The sequence below is a fragment of the Falco punctatus genome, assembly GCF_963210335.1.
Source record: "Falco punctatus genome assembly, chromosome: 6".
NCBI classification, from domain to species: Eukaryota; Metazoa; Chordata; class Aves; order Falconiformes; family Falconidae; genus Falco; species Falco punctatus.
This window is the reverse complement of record NC_137585.1, coordinates 62,000,082-62,017,661: the sequence shown is the minus strand read 5'-3', so window position 1 is coordinate 62,017,661 and position 17,580 is coordinate 62,000,082. Positions and strand designations below refer to the sequence as shown.

The window sequence follows — 17,580 nt, the reverse complement described above, 5'->3', positions numbered from 1 at the left end:
TTTTGCTGGTATGAAACCCAAGTGCGGCGATGGTCAGCCAGGCTTCAGAACTTTCATAGAATCACAGAATGGTGGGGTTGGGAGGGACCCCTGGAGCCCCCCCAGCCCAGCCCCTGCTTCAGCAGCTCTCCCAGAGCGGGCTGCACACAGGCACGTCCAGGGGGTCTGAATGTCCCCAGAGCAGGAGACCCCACAGCCTCTCTGGGCAGCCTGTTCCCCTGCTCTGGCACCCTCACGGTAAAGAAGTTCTCCCTCCTGTTCAGGTGGGGCTCCCTGTGCTGCAGCTTGTGCCCGCTGCCCCGTGCCCTGTCGCTGGGCACCCCTGGCAAGGGCCTGGCCCCGTCCTCCTGACACTCGCCCTTGAGATGGTTGTAGACACCCATAAGGTGCCCTCTCAGTCTTCTCCTCTGCGGGCAAAACGGGCCCAGCTCCCTCAGCCTCTCCTCATCAGGGAGATGCCCCAGTCCCCTCATCATCTCCGTAGCCTCTGCTGGCCCCTCTCCAGCAGTTTCCCATCTCTCCCGAACTGGGCAGCCCAGTTCCACCGGACCCAGCACTCCAGACGCGGCCTCACGGAGGCAGAGCAGAGGGGGAGGATCCCCTCCCTCGCCCTGCTGGCCATGCTCCTCCTCATGCCCCGCAGGGTCCCAGGGACCTTCTTGGCCCCAAGGGCCCGCTGCTGGCCCAGGGGCAGTTTGCTGCCCACCAGAACCCCCAGGCCCTTCCCCGCAGAGCTGCCCCCCAGCAGGGCAGCCCCAGCCCGTGCTGGTGCGTGGGGCTGTCCCTGCCCAGGGGCAGGACCCTGCACTGGCCTTTGCTGAGCTCCGTGAGGTCCCTCTCCGCCAGCTCTCCAGCCCGGCCAGGTCTCGCCGAATGGCAGCGCAGCCTCTGCTGCAGCACCCGCTCCTCCAGCTTTGTGCCATCAGCAAACTTGCGGAGGGAGCCTCTGTCCCTTCATCCAGGTCACTGATGAGTAAGTTGAACAGGACTGGACCCAGCACTGACTCCCGGGGAACATCATGAGCTACAGGCCTGCAGCCAGACTCTGCACTACTGATCTCAACCCTCTGAGCTCTGCCGTTCAGCCAGTTCTCAACCCACCTCAATGTCCTCTTACCTGACACACACTCCCTGAGCTTGCCTCTGAGGGTGTTGTGGGAGACAGAGTCAAAAGCCTTGCTGAGGTCAAGGCAGACAACATCCACTGCTCTCCCCTCATCTACCCAGCTGCTCATTCCATCACAGAAAGCAGGTTGGTCAGGCGTGATTTCCTCATGGTGAATCCATGTTGATTCCTTCTGATAACCTCCTTTTGCTCCACTTGCTTAGAGGTGACCCCCAGGATGAGCTATTCCATCACCTTCCCTGGGATGGAGGTAAGGCTGACTGGCCTGTAGTTTCCTGGGCCCTCCTTGCCCTTTTTGAAAACTGGAGTGACACTCGCTTTCCTCCAGTCCTCAGGGATGTCCCCTGTCCTCCACAGCCTTTCAGAGATGATAGAGACTGGCTTGGCAATAACATCTGCCAGCTCCCTCAGCACTTGGGGGTGCATCCCATCAGGGACCATGGATTTGTGGGTGTCAGATTTTCATCAGTGATCTCTAACATGTTCCTCCTTGGAAGGGGAAGGTCTTCCTTTCTCCAGACTTCTCTTGCCTCCAGGGCCTGGGAAATCTGTGGCCAGCCTTGGCATCCATCCCCTTAGCACTCCCGCAGGCATAGCTGTTCTGAGGGAAATACTGGGCAGCCTCTAGCCCCACCTCAGGGCAAGCACCTTCCAGCATGGAAGCAGCTGAGATGGAGCTGCTGAGCACATGGCAGGGGGGAGGAAGTAAGTAAATAAATAAATAAATAAAAGCAGCGGAAAATATTCCCCAAAATGGCAGGAGTATTTTGCCTAAACCTCCTGTTATTTAAAATGTTTGCACTGGGCATGGCACAGGCAGCAGTTTGGCAGCTGACTGCCAAGAGGTTTGGAGAGGTGGGATGGGGATGGCCGACACTGCAGCATGGAGGGTGGGCTCAGAGGGGAATGAGGAAGAGTGAAGTTTTGATAGGAGAAAAGAAGCTGAATCAGATCTTCGAGGGATGCTGTTTCCTTGGAGCCTTGGTTAATGAAGGGGACTTCCCCAGCGTTTGACTTTCCCTGGTGCATGCCGCGGGGCAGGGTTAGCACCAGGGACTGCACTAGGGCTCCTGAACCAGAGCATCCCTTGGCACCCTGGGTTACGGATTTGTGAGATGCTTGAGCCCAGTGGCAAGGTGCTGGGAGATGACCACCCGTTGCTGGCGTTCAGCCAGATCCAGAGCTGGCTTTCAGTGCATGCCCATCAGCTTTATTGCTTCCACCCCAAGCTGTCCAGAAGCCTCCACAAGTTCATTTCTGCAGCTCATTGCAGAGTGAGGAATCAGCCTAACACCCACAGGTACTACAGGAATGTAACGCCAGCCTTCCCAGAGGAAAGGAGACACTCCATGGTCTCCTAAACCACAACCATGTAGTTTCCAAGTGCAGCCCCCAGCTCTGCACCCCACCTCCACGGGAGGAGCCAGGGCAATTTGTGGGGAAGTTTGTCACCATAATGAATGATGACACGGCACACAGCACCCGAGACAGGTGAGGCTGCATCAAGTGGAACAAATCTGTATGGATGATGCGTTTCTGCTGGGGCAGGCGAAGGCTTCCTCCTCTGACATGATGATTTATGTATTTGCAGCTGTTGCCTGAAGAGTAGCACCGCAGCATGGGTCACTGGAGCCCTCTGCTGAGTACACCTTCTCAGTGCCGGGAAAGGAGGATGAATAATGCTTTGGAAAGGCAGATGCTGCGAATTTAACATTGTTGGGGGCAGCTGAGAAGCTGTAATTAAAAATAAAAAAACAACAAGAAAATGCATGAATAAATGTTGCATGTCAAGGAGTCAGTTTGAGACATAACCACCAGCATCCTTTGGAAATGGACCGAAACCCAGAGCTATGGGCCAGCACTGAGCCTGAAGAGGTTTAAAAACCTTTCATCTCTCCTATTCCACCTTTAATTACAGCTGTGCTCCATATAGTACTTTTAAATTTGTGGGGTGTCAGCTAATCTCCAGTGTAAAAATTAGATTAGGCTTTTTTTTGGCTTGCCTTTTTTTTTGTTTGCCTTTAAGGCAGCCACATCCTGCACTCATCTGGTGCCTTCCTCTGCCAAGGCATCTCAAGGAGATTTTAAAGTGATGGGCAATAATATACTAATAATTGACAACCTTTACAGTTCCAAGGTCTCTTCCTCCATCTGCTGTGTTTTCAGGAGCCTGTCACGTGGTGAAGCCATCGCTGCACAGGTATATTCCCATCTTTGCCTTCTTCCCCCAAGGAAATGAAGCAAGTAAACAGGCATGGGAGAAGCTTTGATTTCTGCAGAAAAAAATATTTAGGGTGCAGATTGTTCCTCTAATCTAAGTGCTCCTCACTAAGAAGTTGGGAAAAGCAAAATGACAGATTGAAAACCTGGAGGTTTGCGTAGGCTTGACCCGTTTTGAACTTCTGCGTGTTGGGGAGTTGTTGGGGAACCAGCTTTATTGTACTGAAACCGCATTTTAAGAGACTTTTACAAACATACTTCCAGCTGCATCATTTTACATCGAGTGCCCTCTGGCTGTAGAGGAGTTCAGTCATTTTAAAAACTTAGGTGGGGTTGCACAAGACAATAATTCCAGAGGTATTATTGGAATAATACCTTTGGGTATGCTTATTCTCCATCACTCTGGACTGGTGAAAACCCTATGGCCAGAGTGTAAATTATACCTGCCCTGGAGCTGCTTTACGTTATCTGAAGCTTCAGCACAACTGAGAATAAGGGCCATATCAAGGAATAATGATAAATGTTTGCAAGATACATTAAAGCTTAAACCCATGGTGTTAATAACAAGTGGTGCTGCTCTGTTTTATTCTGTTACTTCAACAGTAGCTAATGGACAGAAGGTTGTAAGAAGGAATTTCTTTTTATTTTTAGTAGCCTTAAGACTCTTTTAAAACCTTCACCCCAATGTGCTGTGGGAGTAATGAATCATACCCTCTGCGTGATGTTAGGATTCAGCACCACGCAGCGTTTTCAGGTGCGAGAAGATGAATATTGTTCTGTGGATGAGTTTCCTTGTTAGTGTGGGTTTTTTTAAAAGGCTTCATTGAAGTGACTTGCCATAAAATTATGCTTTGATCATACCCATTTGCTGTTAATGAATCCAGATGGGTTAGAGGCAACCGGATTGTAACTCTCTGATAATACGTGCACTGCCTTTCATTTTCTCACACGGAGTTTCAGAAGATCCTGTGCTGTCCCAGCTAACGAATCCAGCTGTATTAGTGTGGCCTAATGCATCCTAATACAGTGTCCCCAGAGATTCGTGCAGATGTGTCAGGATTGCTTTGGAAAAGGTTAGGATGTTACAGAAAAATAGCCATTACCTATCTGGTACTATGTTCTTTCATATGGTAATCTTTCTTCTTTTGTTTTTTTTTAATCATGCAAGTAGCTTTGTATTTCTTTTAAATCAAAAGATCTTATTCTAAGATCCAGATATTGGCAGGAGCTTAGCTGTGATTTTAATGTTGTAGAGAGGAGAAAGTAAGTGGGAGAAATGACGTAGAAGCCAGCAATATCTTCTTTTTTAACATACAGTCTTTGGATTTTTAGGTTGTTGTTTGCTCAAATGTTGAGTTACATAAAGAAATAGACATGAGGTGGATCAAGACCAGGTTTGATTCCTCTTTGTGTGGTTGCACATCCAACCCATGAAGTTTGCTATCACACGAGGATACTCGGAAGGAAGATCCTTCCCCTAGTGTGCTCTAGGAGAGATCAGCTGATAGCATGGGTCTGCTGAAAATCCCACCCATTTCTCACCAGTGAAATACCAGTGGCAAATGAGAAGTATGATTATCCATGCGAAAAGGAGAAAACCTGTTTTTGTCTTCCAGGTTGCTACATGAGTTGGGAAGATTATTATTTTTTTCATTCCCTATGTATAAATGTTAACTTTAATGCTTCAGCCTTAAGGATCAGGATCAGACCCAGAAGGAGTCTTGAATGCTGCACAGCAACTTCTGTATTTTCTATTTGGGCAGTCAGAGATGTTCTCGTGGCTCATGTCAGCAGGTTGGAGAGTCACCTTGTCCCCTCTTGACAGACAAACACTGGCCATGGGAGCACTTTTAAAGCCATCTAGGTGCAAAATGAAGCCCGTCTGCTGAACCTCCTTGCACTGACTGTGGTCATCGGTGCTGGAAGGTTGAAGTACAGCAGCTCCTTAAACAGCCTAAATGTAATGAAGGCATGACTGTGCCCTACCTCTAGCCCAGTGGATCTGGTTGATCTAATTTCCCCAAATTACTAGGTAATTTTCACACTGCATTTATCAGCCCAACATACGTAGTCTTGGGTTTACTCTCAAGGGAAAGGTGCCAGATTGGTCTCACATTTTAGTAGGAACTAGGTAGATTCTTAAAATGCTGCTTTTCCCCTTGCTACAGTCAGCCTGGCACCCAAGCAGGGATAGCAAAGAGCCTGGGCAAGTTTGAATGCTGCAGCTAACAAGCTGTGCTCACACCTTGAAGCCCATTGGTGCCAAAAAAGCATCCGTGGCTGCTGCAGCCTCTCCACGCGGTTGTCTGCTTCATTTGCTTGCAGTGGTTCTGGGTTGCAAGTCCTGTATGCTGAATTGCTCTCTTGTGTACATCAAGGCCAGGGTGGGACTGAGTATTAAAACATAGATACTTGTAATAATAGGAGAAGCGGCATAAACAAGAGCATCTGAGAGGCAGCTACACCAGACTGTATTTTTGTTTGGACAAAATAATCCCAAATTGTTGCTGATTACAATATGAAAGATCAGTTAATTACTGTGATTTGGTTAAGAGCAAGCTTAATAAGATACAAGAGCAACCAAAGAGAAGGGTGTTTTTTTTTTCCTCCAAGTACAGTAGTGAGCCAAGGATGTATCAGAAACAGCACAGGCGGTGACTAAGCCTTCATTGAAACCCCCACATGCTAAGGAGTCATGTGTGCTCTGAATGAGGATGAGATTTGCAGATGCTTTTTTACCAAATCAGGGACAGTTAGAAGAATCAATTCCTGTCACTCAGGGGTTGCTCTGGAGGAGCAGGATTATGGATCAGGGAGATGCTGCCGCACTTTAATCTGGAAATCAATAGAGAGATGGAAGTTGGGCTTGTGGGGATGTGGCAGAGACAATGATTTGGGGTTTGATGAGATTTTGCTCTGCAAACGACTGAGTCACTAACTCCTCTTCACGTCCTAATTAACACGGAGAAAGGGCTAAATTCAGCCTTGATGCAGCCCTCGTGAAGTCTCTGGGGTCCCCCCATATAATTTGAGTCCAGAATTTCTCAGACAAACCAGGGCTCCCAGATGCTTTAGTCTCCTTTGCCTTTGCACATAGCTCAGGAATACCCTTCACTCTGCCGAGCTTAATACTAATTCAATGTATATCAGCCCTGGATTTTGGTAACCTTCCTTCTGTCCGGTTTGTAGCAACCAAATGAAATACAACAGGCAATGTTGTAAATACAAATTGTGTCAAGTCACCTTGCAGTGCCTCAGAAATCTCAGAATTCATACGGAGCTGTTTAAATCTCAGATGTTATCAGATACGTGGTACCTCCTTCTGCAGGCTGTCCAAACTTGCTCATCTATAGGATGTGGAGCAGCATTTTTGGTTTGCAGACTTGTGCTGTTGTCCCATGATTGTAATACACTGCTTGGGGTAACAAAAGGGTTGCAAGGCGCTACTTAAACCTCAGGTGGCAGCAGAAAGCTTGTGCCCTACACAATACACACGCAGCTCATATGAGTGGGAGTGATGGGTGAAATCCTCAGTATTTAAGATGGTCTGCAATCTGTGAGACCAGAGTTATTGGTCAGGCTGAAACACTTGGCGTTTGCAAGTCCAAGCAGAGTTCAGTGAAGCCACGTGTAACCAGTTCCTCTGAAAATCATACCTTCTGCATGTTGAGGTTTCATCTAGTGAAGGAAAGACCTGGTGAACTCCACTGGTCCTCAGCAACTGGCTCAGAAATCCGGACTTACATACCTGATAGTCAAACAGCTAGGCAACCCCTGTTCACCTCTTGCATGGTTTCTTCTTTTTCTTCATTCATTCTGCTCTACGTCACTTTATGGTATGGACTGCTCCAGCATCTGGTCAGCGTCAGGAAGCATCAGCTGTATGGTTGCATCTGTGATGCTAATTAGCAAAATATGAGAAGGCTGAAATTAAGATATACACTGAACTGCTATTCATACTTCAGCTTTTTTTCTTTTCCAGAGCACAGTAATTGTGGAGAAGACTGTTCAAGACCTGATGAACCTGATGCATGACTTGAGCGCCTATTCGGATCAGTTCCTGAACATGGTGTGTGTGAAACTCCAGGAGTACAAGGACACTTGCACCCTTGCCTACAGGTACAGGCAGGCTTGAAAACCAGTGTATGCTAGCAGTACTGCTCTTGGGCTTCTGCTGTTTTGCCCTGAGTAAGCAGGAGGTACTTCTGGAAATCATCTCTGCAGGCATGGTCAAGGATTTTTCTTTCTAGGTGGGGAAAAAATCTGAAATAATGATCATTAGCATGTGGAGAGTCTTGGCTTCCCAGTGACTTTATCCACATCGCACTGTGGTTTAGGCTCTTTAAATGTGGATGGCAGTGGTAGCAGGGCTTAGAAACCACAGAGCTTTTCTCCTAATCAGGCAAACATGACCTCAGGTTGGAGATGGAGAGTATAAGACATCATCTGTAAAATAAATAGCTGTATGTAGCTATTGCTTTCTTGTAAAGCAAGTCAGATCCTTCCATTTGAGTGTTCCCAAGAGATTCAGCTATATTTTAATTAATTACGTTGAGATTTGGGTATTCAGATCTCATGGCAAGGTAGGAATTAGGAACCACAACACACTATATAATACACACACACTGGGTTTTGTGAAACTTTCCCCAAACCTCTCTGTAAACTTATTCTTTCAGGCGGTCATCAAATGCTCAGTCCTGGGCTGTCTTTGTTCATTAGCATTTTCAGGTGATCCATCTCTTAACTGCTTCCCCGAGCACAGTGTGGAAGCTAAACACAGCATGGTGCCACTGGACACAGGGTTATCACGCCAGCTTGTTTGGTGTAAGTCCTTCAGGTGCTTGCTTTATCATAGACTTCCTGGGTAACCATGGATAAGTAACTTATTCTCTGTACATCCCAGTTGCCCATCTGTAAAACGGCTCTCCCTGGAGAGGGGGACCAGGAGCATGCCCCGTGCCATGGGGATAAATACTTGCATAGAAGGACACTAAAGATGCTGCAGCAATGTGGGCTGTAATAGCTGCTATACATACTCTCCTTTAATAACTAATAGCGGCTGGCGATAGCAGGGGAAGCTGAAAAATCCCCTTGTGTTTTCTGACCAAGAAATTATTTCCTATTGCCTGATTCTGTTCAGGAGAAGCTTCATCTGGCGAGTGGCTGTGTACCCGCTTATTATTATTAATAATAATACCAACAGTAGCAGTGAGCACATATGTGGGCTAAACTTCATCTGGGTGCTTCTGTAAATCAGTAGCTGCTCACGTGCTGTTGTCCAAAATGCTCATGTTTCATATAAAACTTCACTGACTGGAGCCAGACAATAGATCTGATTTCTTTGGCTTGAACTTAAAGGTCCTTCCTTCCTTCCTTTGCTGATACCATTCCTGGATTTGGCACCTGCTGAGGAGTAATTAGGACAGCCCTAATTTGGCAATATCCTGATTACAGCAGGAGGAAAAACAGGAAATGTTCTAGTTTTGCTGCTAGCAAATGACTGACTGAAATAGAAATCTATATACATTTCAAATGATGCAGAGGAATATAGCAGCTACCCGGCTTTCCTGGGGCGATCAGCTTGATCTGCGGGGCCGTTATGCCCTCTACAGGGATCTTGCATTGCTACGGCTCCACGCAGCCTTGCCCTTTGGACCAGGGTTTTCCTTGGGGGTTTGAGAGGTAAATCCTCATGATGATAAAGTTAGTGGAGGAAGGATCGTTTATAGCTGCTTAAAATCAGAATAAACTTCTTAGAGCTGTGAATTAATACGATCAGGCAAAGCTATCAGAGCAAGGGAGTGTGCATCTGTTCTTGATATGTCAAGATAGTGAGAATTTGGGAAGCCAGAGAGATGGTTTACGCAAGATTTGCACATGGCATTCATTCATTCCCCATGTGCGTGTGTTTCTTGAAGGGGAATATGAGCAAATGTGGATGAAATGTATTCAAAGACAGGCTCCTCAAAACAAGGCTGTTTTATTTGGAGTCCTTTGCAGAACAGATAGCTCTGTCAGGACGTCAGCACTAAGAAAGGCACAGCTGAGATTTCTCATGTTTGATTTCCATTTGGCTCACATTTTCTAGTGAATGCAAAAAAAAGCTAGTGGCTGGATATGAATGGATTGGACATTTATATAAGTAGCAACTGTAGATTTTCTTTTTTTAATTGATGACGATTTCCAAAGTGTATTTAATCTGATGTAGGTGAGATGTCTTCTGCAAATTGCATGTTTGTATGAAGTGCAATTTCAGTTTGACGCAAACTATTTACAGATGTGAGTTATGTTTTCTGTCTAGTTTATGAGGGGTTGGGGCTGAAAATGAAAACAAAATTGGGAGATAGAGCCACAAAACCTCCTGCTGTGTTGGCAGTACTTTTCTCCAGTCTTGTCCAGCCCATGTCTAGCTGCTTCTTCAGCAAATTTCTATGAAAGCAATTCTAGTCATGAGTTAAGCCTGTATAGTTAAACCATTTTCATGGGGCTTTGGGAGATACTGAAAGGCCATACAGAGAGTAATAGGGACAGGAAAAACCCTGACCAGGTCAAGATAGCTACCCTTAATATAAGTCTCTTTCTAGTCTCTTGCCACCAGCCTTCTTGGACAAGCTTTGCTGTCTTCAGTGCTAAACCTAATAACTTTCCATGCCTTTCTGCATAAACTGGCCCCATGTTTAGTTATGTCTGTGTTGAAGCTACACATTCTTATTTTGGTGTCCAGCTTTAAGCCCTTTCCTGTGTGTCCACCCCCTTCTTACTAGTCTTCATCCTCTCTCCCTTGAACAACCATCCTTTTGCACATTTTTCAACCTGTATCTGAAGAGTCTGAGTAAAGGCACCACTCACCCAAATGAGTCTCTTTAGTCTGTAAATAGAGATGGACAACTCCAAAGAGTGGTCCACATTAATTAAAAAGTGGCTCAACTCTCTGGAGGTTCTCAGCTCTCTCCATAAGCTGTGAAGGCAGCTTATGGGACCAGCCTCCTGGCTGAACTGTCTCAGCTAAATTTGTTAAGATTAGGTGGGATATAACTGGGCCTATATCTCTCAAAATGATGAAGATAAAAAAACCCCAAAATCTCAGTTTCTGCTTTCCAGCCAGGCAAAATAAAACTAAATGCCTTTTTATTGATAAGGAAATGAGGAGCAGATTAATTGATCCAAGGTGTGAGGTATGCAGTCAAACAGGATTTCTTGAGACCCCAGCAAACGCTTTTGTCACTACTTCTTGTTGGCGTCTTCCCCTTCTTGCATTAATTTTTTTGATTTTTAAGTTGTCTTTGTGACTCTTTTTAGGCAGGAGTCTGTCTCCCTGTGTCGCTGTTGAGACGGACACGACACACTAAGGATTGTACGCAAAACTAAAGGCCAAAAGGCCGTTGATTGTTCGAACAAGCCTTTTTATATATTTCTTAAGAATAGGTGTCTGTATGTGATTGGTTCACTCACAGACCATCAGTTCATGGTTGGATGGCCTTTTCTCTGCTACATCTTTGATACACTTCTTCTACTTGCCCATCTGGCAGTTCCTTATCTTGTCGGCTCAGCTCCTCTCAGGACTTTCCCAGGCTCTTCAAGGATGCACAGGTACATGTTCAAGGCTAATGTTAAGCTCGCATCCCGATCCCTCAAACCAGCCGAGGTTTCCCACATCCCTCTTGCTGTTAGGTACCTGGCACATGCTAAGCAGGCTGCTTTTAATCACTTAGCAGTGCAAGCAGAGCTCAGCATGGAAACATCACCTTGACCCTGAGAAAAGAAGAAAATTATTCAAAAATACATTTGGCACAAGACAACATAGTCCAATTAGCCGCTGTGGCCCCCAGATGTTCTCCTAATGAAAAGCCCTGGCCGCCCTAGCTGTGTCCGGGGATGTTCCCCAGCACTCTTCTCCCAGCTCAGGGCAGCAGTGGTGCAAGTCCGGGACCACCTGCAGATGTTTTTTTGGATAAACCCCACTGAGCTGTGGAGGGGTGAACCCTCCTCGGACATGTGCCATCCCCTGTGTAAGTGCTACACCTGTTCCCTACCCACTCCCAGGAGCTGGGTTAAAACAGATGGTATTCTCCTTGGGCCATTGAGCTGTGAATTAATTAGTTGATTATGGCACTGATGGTAGCCAGTCACCCTGTGTATGGGGTCTGGCTGCGATGGAGCTCATTCTCCCCACAGCAGCCCTCCCAGTGCCGTGCTTTGTGTTGGTAGCTGGAAGGGTGGTGGTAACACACCGGTGTTTTGGCCGCTGCTGAGCCGTGCTCCACAGCATCGAGGCTGGCTGTCCAGCATCCCCCCTCACCAGGGGGCTGGGGGTGGGCAGCATCTGGGGAGGGGACACAGGCAGGACAGCTGGCCCAAACTGACCAAAGGGATGTTCCATACCACATGGCATCACGCTCAGCAATAAAAGATAAGAGAAAGGAGGAGGAGCAGCAGCATTTATTATTATGATGCTTGCTGATAGGGAGTAGAGAACAAATCTTTTGTCTTCCTTTGCTTCCACACATTGACCTGTGCTTTTGCTTTATTAAACTGCCTTTATCATGAGCCACAATTTTTTTTTCCATCTTATTTTCTCCCCCCCCACCCTGTTCTGCTGAGGAGGGGAGTGATAATGCAGCTTGATGGACACCTGACATCCAGCCAGAGTCAACCCACCGCACCCTATTACAGCAGCAGGAATAATTTCATAGGAGCTTGGGAGAAGGGGGGCTTTGAAAGGAAACATTTTGAGCTGTACTAAAACATGTCATCCTGTCTTGTGATAATTTACTCAAGAACCTAAATCAGATTGACATTGATAGACATTACAGAGGTTGAAAACTGGCTAAGATGCTTGAAAGAAAAAGTGGAGGAAAAGGAGTCTGTAATTGATGGGGAAAGCTGGGCATCTCACTGAGATCAGGGTATGTACTACCCTGTTTAACATCTTCCTTTAATGAGGAGGTGGTTGGAGTAAAACCAACCTGTCAGTAAAAATTAGGAGGTGTTACAGTCACGGGAGAGAATGGGACATAATTCCAAGGGACCCACATAGTGGTGGCGGTGTCCCAGCACTGATTACTTTGACACTCCATATTGATTTCAGTGGAGAATTTGTCTTGGGACTCCAGTGGCTCATGGACTCACGAGTACCACATTGCCAAAAGGTGAGAAAAGCAGGGATCATGTGGGTTAGGCTCTCGGAAAACACTGACCCTAAGAAAAACAAGGACACCAAGCTCAGTTTGCAACTTGCTATAGCAGCCAAACGTCCTCCCCTCTCTCCTCCCCCAACACCTACTCCGAAATGCAATAGGATTTTTGAGGACAGCAGATAATAAGGATCATAAAACAGAGAGGCAGCTCTGTCCTCTGTATAACTCCATCAGAAGTCTCCCAAAGATGACTTGCATTCATAGATATCTGAAGGGCTATGATAAGGCTGTAAATAATTGAAGAGAGTAAATAGTGAAAGTGGTGAGAGCTGAGGCTGCTGTAAGGGGAAATAAGGGGGAGTAATGGGATGAAATTGAGTAAAGTAAAACATGAGCACAGTATCAGGATTTTATTTTATTTTATTTTTTATCCAAAAGTTAGATTTGTTCAACTGTGAAATAGACTCCCAAGGGAAGGAGGCTATTACTTTAGTCTTTTGAGTCTGGAGAGGACAAAGCACTGGCTAATATATTCAATGGAGTAGTTGTCTTGCCTTGGCAGAGAAATGGCCAGATATCATCAAACTCAGTTTTTCCATCTCAGATGTCAGAGATTCTGGTGGAGCTTTATTTTTTCCCCTCAATTTTCACTAGGGTAAAAAAAAAGAGACCTTTTTTCCTAAGTGGAAAAACACCAAGTTCTTAACAGCAGCAGAAAGCCAAATTGAAATTTTGATGCCGCGGTCTTCTGTGGCTGGAAAGAAAATTCATTTTTTTTTTGTCTGTGGCAGATTGAACATGAAATTTAAAGAGAAGGAAAATTTATATGTAAGTGCATGTGACAAATTCATCTTCACAAATTGTGTGTGCTTACTGAGCAGAGGTTGTTTTCTTGGTGGTAGGTAAAAGGAGTGATAGGTTGCTCCATGCTGGTGGGAAAAGAAGTAATCTGCTCTGTTTCAAGATAGATTAGCTTTGGCTCCTATCTCAATGCCTTTTTCACTGTTTTCCTTTTCAAAACACTGATACGCAGTGTATTGTTACTTTTATTTCTGGTTATTGACTAAAACATACCTTTCAGGAAATTTAAAAGTAGACTAGTTAATCCGCACAAACCCCTTCCAAAATGTGCAGTGTCTTTATTGTGATTTTGCCTGACTCTTCCCAAAACCACCACCTGAATGCTAGTGACAGCTCTGAGCATCTGCCCCATGCATCTTTTTGATGCACAAAGTTTCTATCCATGTTGGACAAGCCATGTTTTCTGGGGAACAGTAACAGAAAAGGATCTCTCTGGATTTCACACTTCTTCAGCCCCTTGCATTGTAGGATATAGCAAGCATGCATAATTTCTAGGTGTCTTGTAGCCTCGTGAGCAAGGAGTGGTGGGTGTTTGTGGGGAAACACAGATCCCAGAGCCTTTTTTGTATTTTTGCATAGTAGAAGGTAATCAGTCTCTTAGCACACAAGAGAGATCCTGATTCTGTTGTAAACCTGCAGCTAAGCCTTTTCCATAAGAACAAGACCTCTGAGACCTTGTCTTTTCAGATGGTCCCTTTCTCAAATCACACTGTGCTGGTTCAGTGGGTTTGCCATGTTCTTGTTACAGAAGGCAGGAAAAAAATCCTGCTGCTGTCCATTGAAGAGGTCTCCATCATGCTTTTGTGTTGAGTGGTATGGACAGGTTGCATGTCTTGGGCTGGAGAAGCAGTCCAACTGGTCACCATGCAAGGACCTCCTAGAAGAGCCTTCCAGGTGCCCACCAGAGAAGGAAATGAGTGATAGGATCTAGAAGAAGGCACCAGCACCCCTAACTCTCGCTTGCCTTTTCCAAGAGATGGAAACACCTCCTGGATCCTTGCTGTTTACTGAACAACCCAAGAACAGGAGAGGACTTTCCTGTCACAGTGTGACAGTGAAGTAGCAAACATTAATGAGGACTATGCTGATGGTTGTTCATGAACAACCCTGAGAAAAAATAGGCAACTAATGGACTCCTCCAAATACAGCATCCTGTTTGTCTCCTGAAATTGCCAGTGAGGAATTCAGATTAGTTACACTGCCAAAAATACTAAACAGGGAAAGACTTCATAATTGGAACATGCTGTGGTCTTTGATTCGATTTCACACATACATACAATTTAGATGAAATCTCTATTACTAGGTGTTTTGATTCACTGGACAGAAGATCCTGGACCCTTCATTTCCTTTCACTGTTTCAGACAGGGTCCCCAAGCTGGGCCAGCTGATGTACGGTGAGCTGGTGGCTTCCACCCAGGTCTTCCTGGGCAGGTTTCCACGTTACAGTCACAACACAATCAGTAGCAGCTGGCAAGCTGCATTGAGATTGCAAAGAACAAATGAGCCATGGAGAAACTACCTTCTCTCTCTTCTAGTACAGAGTGACCTCTTCTGGTTATGTAAATGGTGGCAAGTTGAATGATTTCAAGGGTGGGGAGAATATGGCCCTTTTGCCCTCAAAGGACTCTATCATAAAGTACATCAACAATTGGGAGCCTAAAGTGAATTTTATATCCTGTCCACTCATGTTGCCGTGCCCTCCACACGAGCACTTCGTTGAACTTCTCTTTGGACCCCTTCCTTAATGCTTAATGCACATTTGTATGTAATAGGGATTGTAATTAATATGTGCAGAATTACATGGAAAGTACAATTTGCTTCACACTAACAAGATTGTTGCTGCTTTCCCCATAGGAGCATTGTGCAGTCGGATGAAAAGCTGGTGATCAGTGCATCCTGGGCTAAAGATGATGATATTAGCAGGCTCCTGAAATCTCTGCCTAACTGGAGCAACATGGCACAGCCCAAGCAACTGAGACCCAAGAGAGAAGAGGAGGAAGACTTTATAAGGTAAAATATTTTATGAAGTTGTAAAATGGTTTCAAGGAGAGTAGCAACAATGGTACAACCTGCTGGAAACAAAGTAATTACGGTGTTTGCATAGCTGCTGTGTTCTCAGGTGTGAGAAAAATCATCTTAAAGTCATGTAATTGTTTAGGTTGGAAAAGACCTTTAACATCATTGAGTCCAACCGTTAACCCAGCGCTGCCAAGTCCACCACTAAACCATGTCCCTAAGTGCCACATCTACGCATCCTTTAAATCCCTCCAGGGACGGTGACTCCACCATCTCCCTGGGCAGCCTGTTCTGAAGCTTGACAACCCTTTTGGTGAAGGATTTTTTCCTAGTATTCAATATAAATCGCTAGGCATCAGCTTTGCTGACTGAGAACTTCCTGTGTGTTGCCTGGATTCGGTTCTCTTGATGGTATCAAGAAGTCATTAAGGAAATAACCTGTTTGGGGGATGTTTCTGGGCTTTGCTTATCAGTCGGATGATGGATTGGTGGATAAACCATCCTGAAGCTCTTTATCCTACAAGAGAAAGGAGAAAGCAGAGGAGCTTCTCACATGCAACAAGGACAGAAGAGAGAGAGGCCACAGTTCAGTAAGGAGCTTCAGTGGCAGTGCCAGCTTGCTGCTTTCCTACCATTATGGCTCAGTCCTGCTTGCTCTGTTGTTCAAACAAGGCTGTTTGAAGAATCGTGCTTGTGAATCGAGTCAGGAGAGTGGCTGGGGTGGGGGAGGAAAAGAAAGGGTTATTTTTAATTCAGGCAGATCCTTGTACTGGTTGGTGGTGCTACTCTGATCACCCATGCAATGAAAAGAGCAGCAGCCTGTGACCTAATGGAGGGGCCAGCTGGTTGTGCTGGGCAGGAATTCCCAAAACTGGCATTGTCACCAAAGCTGTCCTCCATTTGAACCATGACCTGGTGATGTTTCTCCTCTGTCCCAACCCCAGGAGCTGTGTAAGGAAAGTCAGATGAGAAATATTGGTACCTGCATAGGGGATTCTTTCAGATGCAATTTACTGTGCCCAAACCAGATTTTCAGGCAAGTGAAAGCCTGTAAGCAGGCAGATTGCCTTTCCCTACACACTGTAAATGGCTTAGTCTCTGAATCGTTGATGCGTTCTGAAGAAACAGGTCCTCCTTGTCATTCCAGTGAGTCAGAAAGCTTGTCTGCACATTCCCATCACTATTCATCACTTCCTTGATTGGCATTTGGCTATAAAACTGTAGGAGTAAGTGAAGCTGTTGAAAATAACAAGTCTAATTTGCCCAGATTGTCATTTTAGTTATTCACTGAATGCAAGCACAGTAACATAAAGATGACGCAGTCTGGAAAGAGGAACGACGAACAGTATAAAATATGTCTAGTCACAGAAATGTTTGCTCATACTGCAGTGGGGATAATCAGTTTTGCCAGTGTTTTAAAAAGTCTTCAGTGATGCTAGAAGAGCAAGGATGGAGAGCCCTTGAGGTTTTTTTGCAATCGCTGAGGTTTTTTGAGTTTCATTGGTTCAGTCTTAGCCTCCATCTTGCCTTCAGATTTATCCTTTGTTTCTTGGCATGGAAAGCAGCTGGGATGCCCTCCTGGCTCTTACTGTGGTTTCTGAGCTGTCAGCATGGGACACCAGAGGTCCTCTGGATGCAATGCTGGGTACTACTAACTGAGCATAACCTGTTAATGTAAATCCCTGGCCAGGCCGAATCTGATGGTCAAGCAGTCTGACAACATTTTAATCCTAACATGCATTTTATTCCAGTGTTGTCATTGTACTGTCCATTAATAAGTATTTTTTGACATTTTATCAGAGATGTTGGAATGGAAAGCCATCTACATTGAATTCCCTCAGAAAAGGTCTTGTGCTGTGTCTTATTTTTAGCCTAGACATTAGGACAAAGATCTTTTCTGGGTATCTGTTTGCACAGAGCATCATGTATTAAGCCTCAGTTCCTCAGAGTGCCATGTGAATGCTCCTGTAGTATTAATTTAAGTTATAATAATTGGCCTGGGCCAGTTTCAGCCATTGATGGTAAGCAACATGGCTTATAAACTTCCTCAAGAATCTGTGCTTCTCCTGAAAGCTTCAAAATAGTATTAATTGTTTGTCCAATTTTTTGTCATCTTCTTTCCATTTAATCAGGCTTTTTTCAGACTTTCTCCTAATACAAAGGAACATGATTTCTTCACTGCTGTTGCTTCTTTCTCTTTCTCTTGGCGCTGCTGATGAA

At 45.5% G+C, this 17,580-nt stretch overlaps 1 protein-coding gene across 1 annotated transcript in view; it reads left to right on the top strand.

The window, feature by feature from the left end:
* The window catches only part of EXOC4 (exocyst complex component 4), a 412,836-nt gene that overhangs the window by 332,273 nt on the left and 62,983 nt on the right, over positions 1-17,580 (top strand). Inside the window, exons 12-13 of the mRNA XM_080393436.1 lie at positions 7,329-7,465; positions 15,199-15,354. Coding sequence (XP_080249562.1) covers positions 7,329-7,465; positions 15,199-15,354 — 293 coding nt within the window. The remainder of the gene's footprint in view (positions 1-7,328; positions 7,466-15,198; positions 15,355-17,580) is intronic.